At 47.2% G+C, this 18,770-nt stretch overlaps 1 protein-coding gene across 3 annotated transcripts in view; it reads right to left on the bottom strand.

Annotated features, from left to right (window-relative positions):
- Window positions 1-9,776: 9,776 nt before the first annotated feature.
- Mtmr12 (myotubularin related protein 12) overlaps window positions 9,777-18,770 on the bottom strand; it is a 78,133-nt gene continuing 69,139 nt past the window's right edge. For all 3 annotated transcript variants that reach the window (XM_042261402.2, XM_076551736.1, XM_076551735.1), the window contains 3 exons: window positions 16,430-16,597; window positions 15,372-15,533; window positions 9,777-12,451 (listed from right to left, as the gene is read on the bottom strand). In XM_042261402.2, coding sequence (XP_042117336.2) covers window positions 11,882-12,451; window positions 15,372-15,533; window positions 16,430-16,597 — 900 coding nt within the window. In that variant the 3' untranslated portion in view covers window positions 9,777-11,881. The remainder of the gene's footprint in view (window positions 12,452-15,371; window positions 15,534-16,429; window positions 16,598-18,770) is intronic.

Raw genomic sequence — 18,770 nt, forward strand, 5'->3', positions numbered from 1 at the left:
AAACACCACTGACTCTAGCCATCCCTCTTGGCTGCCCACCAGAACTAAATGATAAGACCCTGTTGCTGAAGACATCACACCATACTTTGACTGCAAGATATAGAGAAATGGAGCTGGAACAGAGCTGGAAGCTTCATCCTGGCCAAAGAGCTCTCATCATCCTGGAAGGTGCTATGTAGGCTGCTGGGGAGAAAAGGCACTGGTGATCTTACTGAGATGTGACCCTTACAAACTATAATACCAACCTACCTGGCAGGGTGTGCCCACCGGTGCTATAGCGGCATGACTGTTATAGGAGCAACCGGCTGCTTTACGATTGGATTTGGCCAGTGCGCAGGAGGGACCTGAAGTTTGTTACTGTAAACCCAATCAAAGCCTCGTGGTAAGCCAGGTGGTGGTGGCCCACACCCTTAATCCCAGCACTTGGGAGGCATAGCAGGTGGATCTCTGTAAGTTCAAAGCCAGCCTGGTCTACAAAGAGAGTTCCAGGACAGTTGGGGCTGTTACACAGAGAGATTCTGTCTCAAAACAAATAAACAAACAACAACAAAACCTCATGATTGAAGAGGTTGTAGGCCCTGAGGGGAGGGGGGGATGGGGGGGATGGACACTCACTATTACTCCTTAGCTAAATTGACTTGGTGTCAAACTATCTTCTAAACTTGTATGTTTATAACCATGGACCAATGCTTTCCTTAGCCTTAATAAGAGAAGATTCTCTTTACAGTGAATGGGAGTGATTGAAGAAACTCTTGACTATATCAAGATGCTAAGAAAAAGGAACAGTTGAATGCTAATTTCTTTTTCTTTTTTCTTCTTTTTTTTTTTTTTTCCGAGACAGGGTTTCTCTGTGTTGTTTTAGTGCTTGTCCTGGATCTTGCTCTGTAGACCAGGATGGCCTCAAACTCACAGAGATCCACCTGGCTCTGCCTCCCGAGTGCTGGGATTAAAGGCATGCGCCATTGCAGCCCAGCTGAATGTTCATTTCTAAACAGGGCGTTTACACCACCCTCTCCAAGGCTCAGGGAACATTGTGGCAAAAGAGCTGGAAATAATGTAAGAGCCAGCAGACAGGGAAAAGACCATAACATGCTGTCTTCTGGGTATGACACAGCAATTGAAATCATGAACACAGCAGTTGTGGTTGCCCACAGCCAGTTATGGATGGGGGAAGGGTTCATGGAGCCTTACCTCTCCCTGCTGAGCTGAAGGATTCTGGGGAGGGGGAGGTCAGCTTTATATATATATCTCCACTGTTGAACCCATTATGGATAGTTGGATAGTGTCATACCCAGGTCACATGGACAGTCTTGGTTAAAAATCACTGGATCACAGAACAAAATAAAAATACATGAACATAAAAAGAGAACTTGTTGGGAGGAGGGAGTTGATAGGTTTGGGGCAAAGCCAAAAGAGGGTGTGGATGAGAATAATCAGAATGCATTACATCCGTGTAATTGTAGATGGATAAACATAATTATTAATTGTTTAAAGTGGAAAGGCTCTCCTCTGTGCAGGGCAGAACTGGCTTTGACAAGGCAGTTCTGAGCAGGATGGAGGAAGCAGCGGGCGAGTTAACACTGGACTCTTTTCCTTGTGAGGTCTGAAGCGGAGGGACCTTCCCTACACCAGCTCAAGTTGCCTGGTTCCCTGCAGCTTAGGTGCTGTCTGTTGGCTTAGGAATAATGGCTGGTCTGTTGGGGGGATTTTCTTCCTTCCTGGGGGTTGCAGTTTAATTACGTAGCATGAATGATTTCATTTTGGGTTTCTGGGGCCTGGTGCAGAAACTCGATCTAGAACAGTGGCCTCCCCTAAATTCCACTGGACACGATAAATCTTCTGACCCCAGCCACGGCATTTACAAAAAGGAATATACATGCTGATTTTGCAAGACTGGGAGAAGCAGATGAGACACCCAATCTGCAAGCCTCCTTGAGACTAGGAAGAGCAGCTGAATATTTGGGGATTGCTTCATGTTGCAGAGGCCTGGACGCCTGGGTTGGGGGTTACTAGCATGTTAATCTAGGCGAGACTGTGTTAGTTAGGTGCCATGCTTAGCAGCTTTGGCAAACCTGCTGTCCCTAGCTGAGCATGGAGGGAATATGCCCATCTTCTAAGGGGTCCTTCTGACTGCCATGAATGGTGCCCTGCCCACATCTCTGGTGGTGTGTGAGATTTCCAAGAACAAGCAGCCCTCAGAGAGGAAAAGAACTGATGTGTCATCCATCGTCCTCTGGTGAGTAGCTCTGAGCACACACCACACAGTTGCTCAGAGAGTGTGCCAGGGGTGTTTAAGCCCAGATGCCCAGAGCAAGTGTTCATGTATACGCACACACATGTGCATAGGCACAAGTACACACACACACACACACACACACACACACACACACACACACACACACACACACACGTCTCATGCATTGCAGGCTGGCCTCAAATTTACTATGTACCTGAAGATGGCCTTAAGCTTCTGATCCTCCTGCCTCTGCCTTCCAAGTGCTGCATTAAGAGCATGCACCACCACTCCTGGCTTTCATTTCCACACTTCGGTCTTTTTATTTTACACGAGCGTTTGCCCGGATACGGTGCCCACAGAGGCCAGGAGATACCAGATCTCTGGAACTGGAGTGGCAGACCATTGTGAGCCACCATATGGCGGCTGGGATCTAAACCCAAGTCTTCTGCAAAAGCAGCAAGTTCTCTTAACTGCTGAAACACCTTCAGAGCCCCTCATCTGTGCACTTGTTATTGCCTGTTTTCTCTTCCCTATCTCAGTTTGCTGTTCCTTCAGTGCTGCTCAGGATTGCTCCCTAAGTATTACTTGCTCCCAAATTGCTGTCTCAGAATCAATGGCTGAAGGGACCAAACTAAGACATCCAGATACTAAACAAAGCCCTTATGGCAGCAGCAGACCAGAGACTAGGCCTTTCCTGCAGTTCTGTCTTAGGTACAGCTTCTATTGCTGGCATGACACACCATGACCAAAAGCAACTCCGGGAGGCAAGGGTTTATTACGCTTCCACTTCCACATCCCAGTTCATCATCCAAGGCAGTCAGGCCAGGAACTCAAACAGGGTGGGGCCTGGAGACAGAAGCTGATGCAGAGACCATGGAGGTGTGCTGCTTACCGGCTTGCTCCTCATGGCTTGCTCAGCCTGCTCTTATAGAACCCAAGGATGTTCTTACTCACAAGAGGCTGGGCCTTCCCCACCAATCACTAATAAAGAAAATACACTACAGACTTTGCCTGCCCACAGCCCATTTTTATGGAGACATTTTTCTCAACAGAGGTTCCCCCCCTCACTCAGATAACTCTAACTTGTGTCAAGCTGACATAAAACTAGCCAGGGCAAACTCTAAGGAATGAGAGGAGGCCTGCAGATAGAACTATGACAGACTGTCTGGTAGCTGTAATCATGAGTTTGTTCCTTGTAAATTTTATAGCGTGTCACAAACTGACCTAAGTTAAGGTGATGGTTAACCTTTATTATCAACTTGACCAGACTGAAAAGTGCCTATGCGTAACGTACACTTCCAGATGTGTCTGGGAGGTGCTTTCGGACATAAAAATAAGAGAAGAAAAATTTAAAATTAGTGCCATCTCATAGACAAGGGTCCAGGTGGACTTCAAGGGGGAAAAGAGAAAGCCCATGAGCGCAGGCATTCATTCATATGACCACGAGGTGAATGCCTTCCCACTTTTGTGTGGCAGTCTCCTCTGAGTCGAAACATTCCATCCTAGAAGGAAGCTCCTTAGACTCAGGCAATTCTAAAGGACAGTTTCTTAAGACTCTGGAAAAACAACCCAGGAAGTTCCTGAAATCGACTAAATACACATGACCTCTCCATCCCCAAGGTTAGACAAGCAGTAAGGATTGGGGAGATGCCTGGAAGACTTCATCTTTGTGTGTGTGTGTGTGTGTGTGTGTGTGTGTGTGTGTGTGTGTGTGTGTGTGTGTGTGTGTGTGTGTGTGTGTGTAGCTTTGTGCCTTTCCTGGAACTCACTCTGTAGCCCAGGCAGGCCTCAGCCTTGAACTCACAGAGATCCGCCTGCCTCTGCCTCCCAAGTGCTAGGATTAAAGGCGTGTGCCACCACCGCCCGGCAAGACTTCATCTCTTAAACTCCCTTCAAGTAACGCAGTGAGCTCCAGGGTCCCCTCACTCAAGCTGGGGTGGGCTTTTGTTTCTATGCAGCTGCTTTGGTCACCCTGCTTCTGCTTGACCCATAGTCCATACTAACCCCAGTAAGCTCACTGGGTCACAAGGGTGACCTTTGGTGGTATCGCTGCTTTGGTCCTTCACTGGTCTTGGTATGGGTAAAATTATATGCTGCACATTTATTACCTTTGATATATATGTCCATAACATATATGATTTATGATATATAATAAATATATGTCCATAACACAGTCAAAATGCTGTTTTACTTAATGAAAGCCTGATTGACAGCCTTATTTCTAACATAGTCAAGAACAAGGAATGTTAAGTTCCTGCTTGCTTCTGTCCTGGGGGAAGCAATTACTTACAGAACCATCTTAAAAACCGGCTGCTCTGCAGAAACTGTCCTTATCACATCAATCCCACTTCTACAGACATGCTCAACAGCAGAGGAACTTCACCTCGGGGCCATGAAGATCCCATGAAAACCACAGTTAAATCTAACCATGTTGTAACAACATTAAAGTAACCCCGCTCAAACCTATACCTGTTACGTGGATTTGTAACTTGGGGCCCAGTCTTTCCCAGAGCATTAGGTCAGCCGGGTGGCCCGCCCAATTCCATAGTTTCTCCTTGGCGATCTCCAAATGCACAGAAAGAATTCTTGCTGGAATTACTCTAAGTGTTACTCTGCCATTCGTCTCCCCAGGAAAAGTGTCCCATGGCAGCCACACATCCCTGCTGCCATGATGCACCGCCTCACTAGAGACCCATAACCATGGAGGCAAGTGATCATGGTCTGAAACATGAGCCACATCCATCATCCTTCTTCCTTCCAGCTGTTCCTGGGAGGTACTGCGTCATGGTGACCAAGTCTGGCTGGCACGGTGTGGCTGGTCATTCAGCAATTATGCCCTTCTTCTGGCAACTATCAGCAGCTTGTAGAGGGGACAGGTGGGCAGGGATGGCAGCACCTGGGCAGCTGGTGCTCTGCAGTGGAAGTCAGCCCTAGACCGAGGATCCCAAGTATACAAACATTTATTAACAACACAAAGCAGACAAGTGTTCCCAGCTGGGGTGAAGGCCCACCCCGTCCTCAGGCCTCTGTGCACCTGGGAAAGCTTCATTCCTGAGGCAATGCAGTGACCAGTCGGCACTCTGAACTGTGACAGAGGAAGGGTTTAGACCTTGCCCTGCTCCTTAGGCTGCCGGTCCCATATAAGTTTGTGACCTGAAGGAGTGAGATTGGAGCCTCTGCAGTTTTTCCAGTCAACCACATCCCTCAAGTACTCATCCATCCCACCTTTGAGACAGTTTTAACATACCATGTTAAACCCTCTGGGATAGATTTTCAAACTTTGATTATTTTTAGTTATGTACGTACGTCTGCATCCCCTGGAGCTGAAGTTACAGAGGGCTGTGAGCTATTATACAGGTGCTGGGAATTGAACCCTGGTCCTCTGGAAGAGCACCAAGTACTCTTAACTCCTGAGCCATCTCTCCAGCCCCTCACCCACCCTACTCTGGGGTAGATTTTGACAACACCTGAAGTGATTATATTTTATAGCTACCTTTGGAATCTGTGTTCCTGCCCAGGATAAGTCATGCTAACTGTTCCTGGAATGGAAATTTTACGAACATACTCTATAACAGCTAAATGTACTGAGTATTCACATCATAATAGACATTTTACATGAACTTATTTTTAATCCCCTAGAACTTCCCAGAGGTGGGCTCCATAAATGATGACTTTTTACCATGGAGGAAATGGAGATGGAGCGATGTTAAGTGAAGCTTCCAAAGTTACAAAGCAACGGGGTGAACTCAGGCGTTAGGCTTCAGGGGGCCCTGGTCCTTATCAACTAAACGTTGTGGCCTCTCCTGAGGCCAATGCCAGGATCAACCTGGAGAAACAGGAACTGTTACAAAATGTGAGGGGTGTGTGTGACTTGTTGATAGTAAAAGGTTAGCTCTCCACGTCTGTTTATGAGTTCAAAAACATGCAGCCACCTTCACTGGAAAGAGCATCCTCCATGGGAGCTGTGCCCCAAATGAGAGTCAGCCCAGGCTCTCTTCACCAGGAATATGATTGTGATGTTGAAAATAATCTCTCTTGGGGACTGGGGAGGGGAGACCTGGTCTGCCATTCCAGAGAGAGCAAGAACACTTTAAGAAAAAGCCTCTCTGGCCATGAGTACTGAGACTAAACGGCATCTCTAATAACACACACACACACACACACACACACACACACACACACACACACACACACTGCTTTCTACCTTAAATAACAGCAATTCCTAGCTTTTTTTTAAAGTATGTTTTTGAAAAGATTTACTTAATCAGTACTCTGTCTGCATGTATGCCTGCATGCCAGAAGAGGACATCAGATCTCATTATAGATGGTTGTGAGTTATCATATGGGTGCTGGGAATTGAACTCAGGTCCTCTGGAAGAGCAGCCAGCGCTCTTAACCGCTGAGCCATCCTTCCAGCTTGCAATTCTGAGTTTTAATGGATATACCCACAAAAAAATTCAAGCCAAGAAAAATGTGTCTACTTTAAGAAGATTCACTGATATACGGGGACGTGACAGAAGAGAAGGGACCAGAGGTAGAACACGTTGAGAACAGTGAACTGGACAGCAGATGATGGTCTGCAGAGAGACCAAGAGAACAGGGGGTAAGGCTGGGGAGGGCACAAACATTCTAGTTCTTTCTTCAATTCCAAAATAACTACATGGACCACTTTCCTCTTCTCTAAATCTCATTGTTTCTTTCTGGGGGCAGGTAGCTTCCTAAGGCTGGGGCATCTCTCCTCCCTTAAATGACCAATCAATATACTCCCACATATCTTACCCTCCTGTGTCTCCAATTATTTCTTGGAGGATTTAATTCTTCCCAAATTAGTATAAACTATAGCCAGGCATGGTGGTACACGCCTTTAATCCTGGCACTTGGGAGGCAGAGGTAGGCAGATCTCTGTGAGTCCAGGCTACGTAATGAGCCCCAGGACGGTGGGGGCTACACAGTGAGACCCTGTCTCACAGGAAACAAACGAAACGCCTATCAGCCCAGGAGTATAAAGAAAGCTTGGTAAACACATATACTGCCTAATTACTACTTCTAGATCATTCCACTGCCACTGTTTACTTTTAACATGCTTCTAGCTGGTCGTCTTCTACAGACCCACTAACCCAGCTTAATTTTAGTACCATCACAAAGTAACTACAGACATCACACTCAGAATCATCAAATAACCAAGCAGTTGCTGATACTTTCTCCCCGTCACTTTTTTATTTTCACTTACTGGAGATGGAATCCAGAACCTTATGCATGCTAGGTGGGGTACTCTACCCTGAGTTACATCACAAGTCTTTTTGTTCTATTGTTTTGATGTAAAATTTAAATACAATAAAACACCCAAGTCTTAAGCATTTTCTGGGTTTACACACACACACACACACACACACACACACACACACACACACACACACACTTCTGCCCAAGTGCAACTGCTATGAGGATACAGACCGTTTCTTCAGAACACTACTGCGTCCTTTTTTGTCTAGCCCGATTTCTACCTCCACCCCTGGAAATCTCAGCAGATTGTACTACAATCTAGAGTTTGGGCACGGGCTCTTTTTTTTATCAGCTCTTGTTGAAACAACTGTAGTAGATTTAATCAAGGTCCTCAGGGGGAAAATGCAGCACACCTGCATTCTTCCCTACCCAGGAAAGGCATGCACTGGGCCTGTTTTGCTGGGCTTCAGTGAGCATGGCATATTCAGCAAGCCCAAACTGCTGTGAAGGGGAGTGCTCTTTTTCTTTTGTTTGGGTCCTCCCATCTCAGTTAAACCTCTCTAGAAACGACCTCACACACGAGCCCTGAAGTTCGTCTCCTAGATGGATCAAGCTGACAGTCAAGATTACCCAGAACTGAGGAGTAAATGTCAGTGTAAGACCATAGAGCACTGCAGATCCTATCCCTTACAGCAGGTGCCTGTGGGACAGGTGCGTATGCATGCGTGCACAATTCCAGATGTTTGGCTCCAATCTGTCCTGCCCCAAGGACGGCGTTATAAACAGAAGCCGCAGTGGGGACACAGTCATAGCCCTGGTCACAGCCACTACAACCAGAGGAGGAGCTCAGAAACCGGGCTTTAGTCAGGTTATTTCTTTTTTTTTCCCCCTTTGGAGCTGAGGATCGAATCCAGGGCCTTGTGCTTGCTAGGCAAGCGCTCTACCACTGAGCTGAATCCCCAAGCCCCAGGTTACTTCCATAGTCTGTCCCACAATAAGGGAGGGAGTAACATGAAGCACAGGGCTAGTTCTCATCAGGAACCATTTCCCATTCTGGATGGATAGGAAATGCACCATTTTTTTTTTCCCTCATTAAGTGCCCCCACACACACCCTTGGCCAAAACCAAGAAAGAAGCAAAAGTGAGCGCAAGACCACAGATTGCACAAGGCCAAGAGATGGGGAAATAAGGAAGCTGTGACTCTCTAGGGTCTTAGCCAGTTAAGAATATAATACAAATACCTAAGCAGGAAGTCCAGGAGGCAGCTGGGGGAAGAGATGCTGGAGAGATGGCTTTAGCAGTTAAGGACACTTGATGCTCTTGTAGAGGAGCTGGGTTAGTTCCCAGCACTCACATGGTGGTTTCACAACCATCTGTGACTCCAGTTTCAGGGAATCCAATGACCCCTTTGACCTCTGCAGGTGGTACACACACACATAACATACATGCAGGCAAACACTCATGCACGATATAAAAATAAATCACTCACTACAACATTAAGTCTAAGATGGATGGGGCATCTCAAGGCTGGCCAGACTGGGAAGGGTGTTTCAGGGTGTGGACAAACAAAGGCCTGAGAAGCCTGATCTGCAGGTGGGACAGGCCAGAGACAGAACAGAACAAACACCACGTTCCAACCTGGTAAGTATTAAACAAAACAAGTGACGTAAAATCCTTATTCTCCTTGGTCATTTGCTCTGGGCAAGTTCACTCTTCATATCTGATAGGAAAAACTAAAGCCTTTATCTCAGCTTTAAATGAACCGAGATCCTTCCAGCACGAAATAAAATTGTGACGTCGTAGATCCCCATGGAGCAATGGCGCAACACTAGCTCATTTCAAAGACACAAAAAAGCCCCTTTTCTACTCACCCTGGCGGTAAGCAGACCCTCCTTACTTTTCTTCATAGCACTAGAAATGACATTTGTTTCTTTTGTGTGCGAGCACAGGCAAGAGGGGACTTGTGGGGGGTCAGTTTTTCCTTCTCACCTTTTGGATCTCAGGGATTAAACTAGGGTCATCAGACTTGGGGTTCCTTTACCCGCTGGCCATCTCACCACCCCTCTTCATAGCATTTTATTACCATCTGGAATTTCAAGTATTTGGGTGCTGGTACCCCATTACCTGCCACCCACACACGAGTGTACACATACACAGAGGAGAGAGAAGGGGGTGGTCCAGAAAAACAGTCTTGAGTTTCCTAGGGCTCGATGTTTGCCTGAACACCTGCCAGAAGCCAGGATAGGCTTATCACGCCCTGATGACGTCATTCAGGACAAAGCAGGAGGCGGAGGCACACGCACACCAATCACAGCGCTGCTTCCGAGTCGTGTTTTAATCTCTGCAGTCGGCTACAGTGCAGTGAGACATGAGCATAACGTTCATTAACACCAGAAATAAACGGCACATTTGTACTGACTCAGCCTAACAGCTTATTAATTCCCTTAACATTTCTGAATTTAATTAAAGCTAGTTTATCTTCAGTGTAAAAACTTGGAGGTATAAACAAAGGCCAGGTATTATATACAGTAAGGTATTAATATCCACTTCCAAACTTGCACAGTGTATTTTAAACAAATGGTATTATTTTATCTTTTAATGTTAAGCATAATCCACATCTCAATCTTGGATAAAAATTCACAATATATAAACCCATGGAAAGTTCTATACACAAATACAAGTTATAGAAATCTGGTTTTCAAATATAAATACATAAACTGTCATGACCATACAGGTTACAACAGCTTGCTTACTTTTTCTATGGTGATTTAAAAAAAAAAATAGAAAAATATTTCAATGCACATTCAACTGCTATAATAAGGGTCATGACCCTGTGCCTTTAAACCATACCTTGTGAAGTACACAACATCACACGAGGCATTTTTGGAAAGGAAATCATTAAGACTGTAGAGGCTACCATATAAATATTCATGTTATAATATGGTAACAAAAATAGTTATCTCTGCTGAGTATTTGAGAAGTAGACAGAGAGGAAGTGGCGGTTACTGAGAGTTTAGAAAGCTCCAAGAATGCAAGTGAAGGTAGCTAAGGAACTTGCATGTTTTCAAATTCCCTACACAAGCCTAGCACGGACCTGGCCTGAAGGCTCTTAAGGCAACCAAGACTGAGTGCGTTTGGCCCTAGAAACACAAATCCTGACCTCCCCTCAACATGCCGTCCCAACACACCAACCCGGCTTGTGCCTCAGTGTGGAGGGGAGAAGAGGAAAAACGATCATTATGTACAAAAGATGATTCAGTGCAAATCAGAAAGAACTCTTTGTGAAGTTTCAAAATGCCTTATTGCCCGTGAGCAACAGAAAGATTTCCTCAACAGGATCCCTCCTCAACAGCAAATGTAGATAAACGGCAAACACTTGAGACGTTCTCCAATGAGGTCCCTTGCCCCCTCCCACTCTCCATGCGCCATGCCTTTTGTGGGCTTGGACAGGGTTCTGTTGAGAATGATGTGACCCTTATAAAGTATACTTTCAACCCCTAAAAAAATATATATCTTTAAGACAGCAGATCCAAGGTGACCAGGCAGAGCTGAGTTTCTTTTATGGCTTTTTAAATCACTGAGGCATCCCGTGATAATTGCGTCTGACACTTAGGATTGCTTTCCCGTGAAAGCCACATTCGAGAGTGAGCTGCCTGCCCCAGCATCTGTGACAGTCATGGGGAGGCGAGGGGAGCAGCTGAGGGGTTGCTGAGAGGCACAGTCCAGGTGCCGTGAGCCTCCGTACAAAAGCAGAAGGCCAAATGCATGCTCAAAATGAGGGGCTCCGAGGAACGGAAGCTCCCCTTGGAAGACAGAGGGGTTCCCCAGTTCACTCCATAGGTGCAGCGAGACACGGGGCAGGAAGAAGAAAGACGGGAATGGCAGCGAAGGAAGGGGGGAGGCGGCTGCCCGCACCGCGCCTCGTTACAGTCCAGGAAGAAGGAAGTGAACGTCAGGAGGAATGACACCAGTGGAATTTTCCAGCTTTTCTGTGGGGTGTGTGTGTGCTGGAATACGCTATGGTGTAAGTCAAAGCACACAGCTTAACACCCCTGTCTGTCCATTTACAGACACCACGTAGAGCTGACCTTGCTCTTGTTCCCAATGGCTACGGAATTATCTTGGCACAGAAAAGACAGGAGGAGGAAGCTCTCACAGCGACCTGGCCGTGAGGTATTTTGTGTCCATATTATACAGGCGTCGGGAAGCGACCCCGATCCTATGACAGACAGGTCAGGTAGGAACTCCTTCCTATGAATACTTGCATCACCGTTCAGGACTTGGAAAGAAAAGGAGAAGCAGCTCTCTTCCCGAAAGCCTCCACTCTCTCCTCCACAGCCTGCACTACCACCGTGACCCCAGTCCAGGGAACGCCTGTCCCCCACTCTGCTGTGCCTCTTCCACAGTCCCTGAGGAGACAGGTCACACGTCCCCGAGGTCCACAAACTCGTCTTCTCGTTTGGCCAGGTCATCCTCCCCGCCCAAAGCTTTCCAGCCACTGGTGGGTAGGACGGGCTTGGATGAATGTCGCTGGAGCAGCGCGAAGGGGAACAGGGAGGAGAGGCGGGCAGAGTTCCTCAGCAGGCTGGGGGCCTGGGTGTGCACAGCCTCCGCCGGCCTGTGGTGCTTGGCGTCGATTTTCTCCTGCAAGCGCTGCACTTCCTCCATCATCTCCAAGAGTTTGCTCATGGCGGCCACTCTGCCACCTCCCAGGATCTGGGCTTCTGGAATCCAGCGTAAGTAGCGCTGGGCCCACACCTTGATCTCGGGCCCCTCGAGGTGAGGCAGTAACAGGCCGTGGTAGTCGGTGGGCTTACTATGCCAACTGTCGTAGAACTCTCGAGAGTTGTCCTGGAGCTCGTCCGAAGAGCTAATGAGCTTGCTAATTCTCTTCCCTAGGTTTTTGATTAAATGATCTGTTTCCTCCCTGAAAAATCCTCTTTTGGGAGATGACTTAGACTGGGTAAGTGGCAAAGAAAGTTGTCGTTGATGCTTTGAAAGAAAACAGAAAAGAGAATATCTGGTTAAGAGGCAAGGTCACAGTTATTTTAATAATAATAATAATAATGATAATAAAGAGCATCATCATCCTGACGTGAGCAGTGTCAAGAGACGTCAGAACTGCCATCTCATGCCCCTTCGTTAAGATGCTGTAGCACACAGAGAGGACTTCCTGTCCCTGTGACACTGTGAGTGATCTATGCCTGACGTACCATCAACAAACCAAAGAACCAGGCACACATGGACGCAGACAGGCACACTGGGACAGACTAGGCCTTCTGGTAGGAGGGGGGCCAACGGACACAAAGTGCTTTAGAGGTAATGATTTACGTCAGTTTGGGGGCTTCTCGAGACAGAGTCGCACTACACAGCCCTGGACAGCCTGGAACCCACTGTGTAGACCAGGCTGGCCTGAAACACGAGATCCTCCTCTTCTGCCTTCCAATCACTGGCACTACAGGTGTGCGCTGCCGCTCCGAGCACATCATTCAAAGGGAAGAACAGTTTCTTTTTTGAGAACTTAAGAGCTCTTAACTGTAGTAATATTCTGAACATCTTCAGGTAACAGTACTGACCACCTGGAGATCTTATCCCACAGACAAGACAACCTTTTAGCCTATCAGGTACTCAGAAGAATTCCAGCTGAAGTCATGTCTGTCTGTCTGTCTCTCTCTCTCAAGGACATCAGGCAGTGAGAACACAGAGGCAATGGCTAAGAGGAAAGGACTAACTTGCCCAGATAGTCTTGTCTGTCAAACTGCACAGAACAGGAAACATGAGAACACTTAAGTTTTGTTCCTGCTTGCTAGCTTTCTCAAGTAAGGCAAGGCATTATATTTTGGGGTACACCGTGAGAGGGTTATGAAGATAGGTCAGAAGTTGTGGGTTTCATCGGTGCCCAAAGGAAAAGGTACAAATGTGAGGAGAAGCTGTTTCCTGCCAACTGTTCTACCCCTAGGTGTTCATGCAAAGTAGGAACAGAGAGCCATAAGCAGTGGATGATGCCTGTAATCCCATGCTCAGGAGACTGAGACAGGAGATTGCCAGGGGCTAGCTTGGATTATATAATGTTTCATGTTAGCCTAAGCAACAGTGTAAGACCTTCCCACAAACAAAGTAAGAATAGAGTAAAAATATGACCTTCAGGCTAGCACTCCCATTTTCAAGCATATTTCTACTAGTGTGCTTCCTTGTAAAAATTTTTTTACAAAGAAAATATTTCCTGTTTATAGAATATGTAATAATAATAAAAAATACATACACAGGCAAAGCAAAGTTACCCACAATAACACAACTCAGAGATGATCAGAACCTTTGTCTCTCCATCCGGAGACAGCAAGGATGAAGACCAGGCATAAGTGGCCTCTCTTCTCCATAATGACCAAGGTGGGTCAGGCAGGAATGCGGGACAAAAATCCCCACAAGGGAACCTAACTGTCACCAGGTGTTGCTTGGTATGGAGGCCTCTGCTCACACCTCCTCCAGTGGCCTCTCAGCCTGGTGCCCAAGCCCGGCACCCGGTGCTCACAGGAAGGCTTCCAAGTCCTTGTTGCTCACCTCCAAGGCTGCTGCTTTACAGCCTGCAACCCACTGTCTCTAAGAAGAGACCGGGAGCGAGCGAGGACAGCAGACAAGGGGTGCCCGGCAGCTCTGTGCTCTAGTGCAGGCTGCCACCAGGGGGCACGGCACACCACAGGAAAGCTCATCCCTGGCTGACATGTGCTGACTGGCAGCAATCTCGCCCCAGCTGCAGAGAAGGGAGTATCCATCCGCTCTGGGCCTGAGGACAGACAGCTGGGAGGGCACCATGGCAGGTCTAAGCGCTCAGCAGCGACACTCCCTCCAAGTGCTGGCCTTGGCTCACTTGATCCCATCTTGCTTAGATTAGAACCCTGTTCTGATGAACTGGCAAGGATCCTAGGGCCCCTGAGGAGCAGGCAGGAAAGGAAGGGCAGTGGTGGGAAAGACAACGGCATGCACGGACTTGGATTTGCCATCACTGACCAGGTGACAGAGCTGGGGTGCTGTTTAAACGGTGTGCCGGTTAGTGAACTTTGGGGTGTCATAATTAGTAAAATCAGGAAAGAATCTCTAAAAGGAAAACAAAGACTTGCTGTTTGTGCCTTAGGACACAGGCTGGCAAACTCCAGTCGACGGGCCAAAGCCAGGGTGACACTCGTGTAAACACTGGAACCCAGCTGCGCCCAGGGCCTATCATTCAGGACCACTGTTTGTGCCACAACAGTAGAGTGGGTAGAGCTGGGAGACAGTTCACGTCTCCACACAAAGCTTTCCACTCTCCCTTTATAGGCTTATTAGGAAAAGTCCTGGGGCTGGAGAGCTGTCTCAGTGTTTAAGAGCATTGACTTCCAGCCGATCCAGGGTTGACTCCCAGCGCCCACATGGAGGTTCACAACTGACTATAAACCCAATTTCAGGGGACCTGATGCTCTTTTTTCTGGGCTCTGTGGACACCAGGCACACATGTAGTACACAGACATATATCAGATGAAACACAGACTCATAAAATAAAATAGTAAAGTTGTTTTAAAAAGAAAGAAAAAGAAAAGTCTTGTTATGAAATACATGAACTGGCACATGCGGAGTAAAGCCTTCATAATCAATGCTCCCTTTACTCTACCAGACACACAGACACAGGGTAAGGGGCACAATCCCATGCAGCACAACTCTGACAACAGCAGCCTCAGTGATAAGCTTCATCAGAGCAAAAGCAGATTTGCTAAAGGCACCCCTAATGAGCCCCAGTAACCTGAGTGCCGCAAGTCCCAACTGCACACTGTATTAGAGGTAGCACGCCAACAGAGCGATCCATAAAGTAGCCTTTGTCCTCACATGCATGCAGTGGAGGAGCCAATGTTGGGGGCAGGGTGTTAAGACATGCACATCTTACTTTGAAACGTGATCCTTTCCGCTGGCCTTTGTCCAATTTTGGCTTTTCCACATAGAGAGGGTTTCTGAGCAATGTCTGTGCTTTGGGTTCAAACTGTACTGACCAGTCCCACACGGTGAGCAGAGTCAAAGGCTTGCTTTGTGTATCCAGGCTTTCCCTACCCTGCCAAAACAAGCACAGGTCACCACGGCCTCCAGGGATGGCTGGGAAGCAAGCACACATTCTCAGAAACGGGCTGCAGGAAGAGTTCTCTGCTGGGCCGGGAATGAATGCACACAGGCTGCGTTTCTCCAGGCAGCAGATCTTGGCAGGGAGGGTGAGAGGGGCCCTTTTTTTCAGGGGTCTACGAACAGCAGCTAGATGGCTGGGTGCTTTCACAACAACCTTGTGAGTTAACCCCTACTTTCCCAACTTGACATCTGAGGAAACTGAGGCTCCGAAAACAGGAGTGAATTGCCTGAGAGTATGAAGCTGGCAGCCCCAGGGCTGTGAACAAAGATGTCAGTCCCACTGTTTCCGCTTCCTCGTAGAACTTGGCACTTACCAACTAAAAGCCAGTCCCAAGGCAGGAGAGAGCTGGATGAAGGTATGGAGATTAAGAGAGACCCCTTCCATCTGGAGCACAGGCTGAGCAGGACCGAAAGGGCTCTCAGGTGTAAAACCAAAGCCTGGCTACCTTGTTCCCCTGGGGTCCATTCTTGTCCCAGAACAACTCTAGGCATTAAGGTAATGAAGAGAGGGCATCTGGTCTACCTTTGAAAGGGATAACTTTGAATTTGTCTTCATTCCCAAACATTCGCCTCCATCTTAAATATTTACTATATAACCTCAGGCTAGATGATTATTGTTTCAGCTTCCTCAGGAATAACAAGAGACAGCCACAGTGTGCTGCGAAGATCGAACACTTCCCCAGGAAGGAAGGACGAGCTGGGAATCACCTGAAGCCGTGTCTGGTGCACAGCCAGTATTGAATACCTGTCGTCTGCAGAGTCACTGTCAGGAATGAGTTTGTAGGATGAAGCTTTGTTGACACAGAGGTCTCTAACAGGGACTCTTACCATGTTAGTGTCTTTTTGATGAGGCGAATTGAAGAAGAAGGTGCTGAAAATAGGTATATATAAGCTATCGGATAAGACAGTCAGGAAAGTCTCTGTGAACTCAAATGCTGGGGGGTGCTGGTGCACCAGCTGCCAGACACAGTCTAAGAAGAGCAGGAACACAGGGACCTGTGGAAACAAAACACACGTTATTTAGGAAGCCTAGGCCCAGCATGAGCTGTCCTGAGCTCATTGAACAAACAGACAGTTCTTTCCATGTGATGAGCGTTCTCAGGGAGACCACCTCCCTGTAAGTTAGCAGTACCTGTTAGAATTGCTAGCCACTCTCCCATGACCGCTCATGTGCTGGCAAGATGCTTAGTCATCCCAGGGCCTTACATCCTACATAATCCATGTGCTGCGTGATCATGTAACTTGCGTGCAGTGTGATCACGTAATCTATGCACATGAGTAGCATAGTAACGTAAGTCCATATGCGCATGTGCAGGGAGGAGGGGAAGGCTATAAAAAGTGGAGGCTATAAAAAATCCTTCCCCTCTCTTCCTGCATGACCTTTCCATAGGCCAAAGCACCTCCTTCTTTTCCCTTCCCTTACTTAATAAGGTCTTATAGTGGGTTCTGTTGTACCTCGTGGCTTTTTTTGAACAGTAAACAGCGCCACTTAATGAATAACATTGCGCCCCTTAATAAAAAACAGTATCTAAAACGAGTATCTAAAACCACATAATGGATGTGCACTAACACATGAGTGTCTGCAATCAGCTTTGCTGATTAGAACACTAATTCTGAACTCCAATTAAGTGAATCCCATTCTTCTTCAGAGTGGTCAGGACTTAGTGATGACTGCCATTTTACATTTTATCAATAAATGGGGGCATTCCTGCCAGCCCAGTGATAACAGGTGGGGTGGGTTCTGGAGACTTAGCTGGAGAAGGTTCCCTTCTTTATCACTCAGTGAGGGCCCTGAAGGAAAAAGGGCAGGAGAGAAGGCAAAAGCTGCAGAATGGGCTCCTGGCCTGCATTCAAATGCTTGGTCAACTTGGGTCCTCTTTTGCAAGCTACTCAGAGGGAAGGCTTTGTTGGCAGTTTGTCTGCTGTGCTACCAGTTAATGGAGCTTTCTTCTTGACCCACCAGTGATCCTGCAACAGGGTAAGGCCACTATGTGACAGTGTCCACCTTCTACAAGAGCAGAGATACATGGAGCTGGTAAGAGGAAAGCGGTAAGAATTCTTGGTAAAAAGACCAGCTCTACATCAGTAATATCACGAGTAACTCCAGATAGTCCCCAGAACTCCAAAATATTGGTTCTGACAGCCTTCACATCACAGATTATGGGCAGTATCACTAAGTAAGAGATAGACTAGACGAGCCTCACTGTACAGTAAGGAGAGGGCTCTTGCATCTGAGTGACTGACTCTACGTGCTGGATGAACACTCCTTTTTTTGGCTTCTTTCCCAACTAGATACTGAGTCTGCCAGTCTCCCTTCCTTAAGACATGCAAAGTTACATCTTTCCAAACAGCATCACCTCTCTCTGCCTATCAAAGTATGGGAATTGCACTAGCCTTTCAACCTACTTCCTCTAAGTCCCTTCCAAGACTGAGAGATGGTGGTTTCTCTTAAGTTTGATAACATAAAGAAGAGCACAGATGTAGCCAGAAAGAACCAGCTGGCGTGGTGACAGAGGCCTGAGTCTCTCCAGGAACCTGTCAAGTCCTGAGGAGCAGAAGCCACAGGCTCTCTATTCACAGCATGCTGTGCCAAGCCGTTCTGCATCACAGACATGCTGATTAGAGATCTAGAATAAGAAAAGCCACAATTCACACTACTAGCAAGTGTTCATTCTGTAGATGATTTGACTAAATGAAGCTGGGTCCATTTTTCCTTTCACTAGTTGTCAAAGAGAACCAATAAGTTGCACTGATGTTGCCTAAAAAAGCACACTACAACCTGGAGATGAACTAAACGTTAACTCAGGCTGGGGCTGGGGCTCTGTTGATAGAGCTCTTGCCTAGCATACTCCAAGGCCTGGGTTCATCTCCAGCACTGCATAAAACTGGTTGTGGTGGGTTATGCCTACAACCCCAGTGCCTGGAAGGTGGGCACAGAGGATTAAACTTCAAGTTCATCCTTGGCTGTATAACGAGTTTGAGACCAGCCTGGGATACGTAAGACCTTGTCTAAAATCAACTCAAAACAACACATAAGACAACACTCTGATCTGAGAGGTTGAGCTACTCATCTACAGAGAAGCAAGCTGAGTGTGGTAGTGCATGCACATAATCCCAGCTACTTGGGATGATGAGATGGAAGGCCGAGTGCAAAGCCAACCTGGGCAAT

This window comes from Peromyscus maniculatus, chromosome 15 (assembly GCF_049852395.1).
Source record: "Peromyscus maniculatus bairdii isolate BWxNUB_F1_BW_parent chromosome 15, HU_Pman_BW_mat_3.1, whole genome shotgun sequence".
Classification (NCBI taxonomy): Eukaryota; Metazoa; Chordata; class Mammalia; order Rodentia; family Cricetidae; genus Peromyscus; species Peromyscus maniculatus.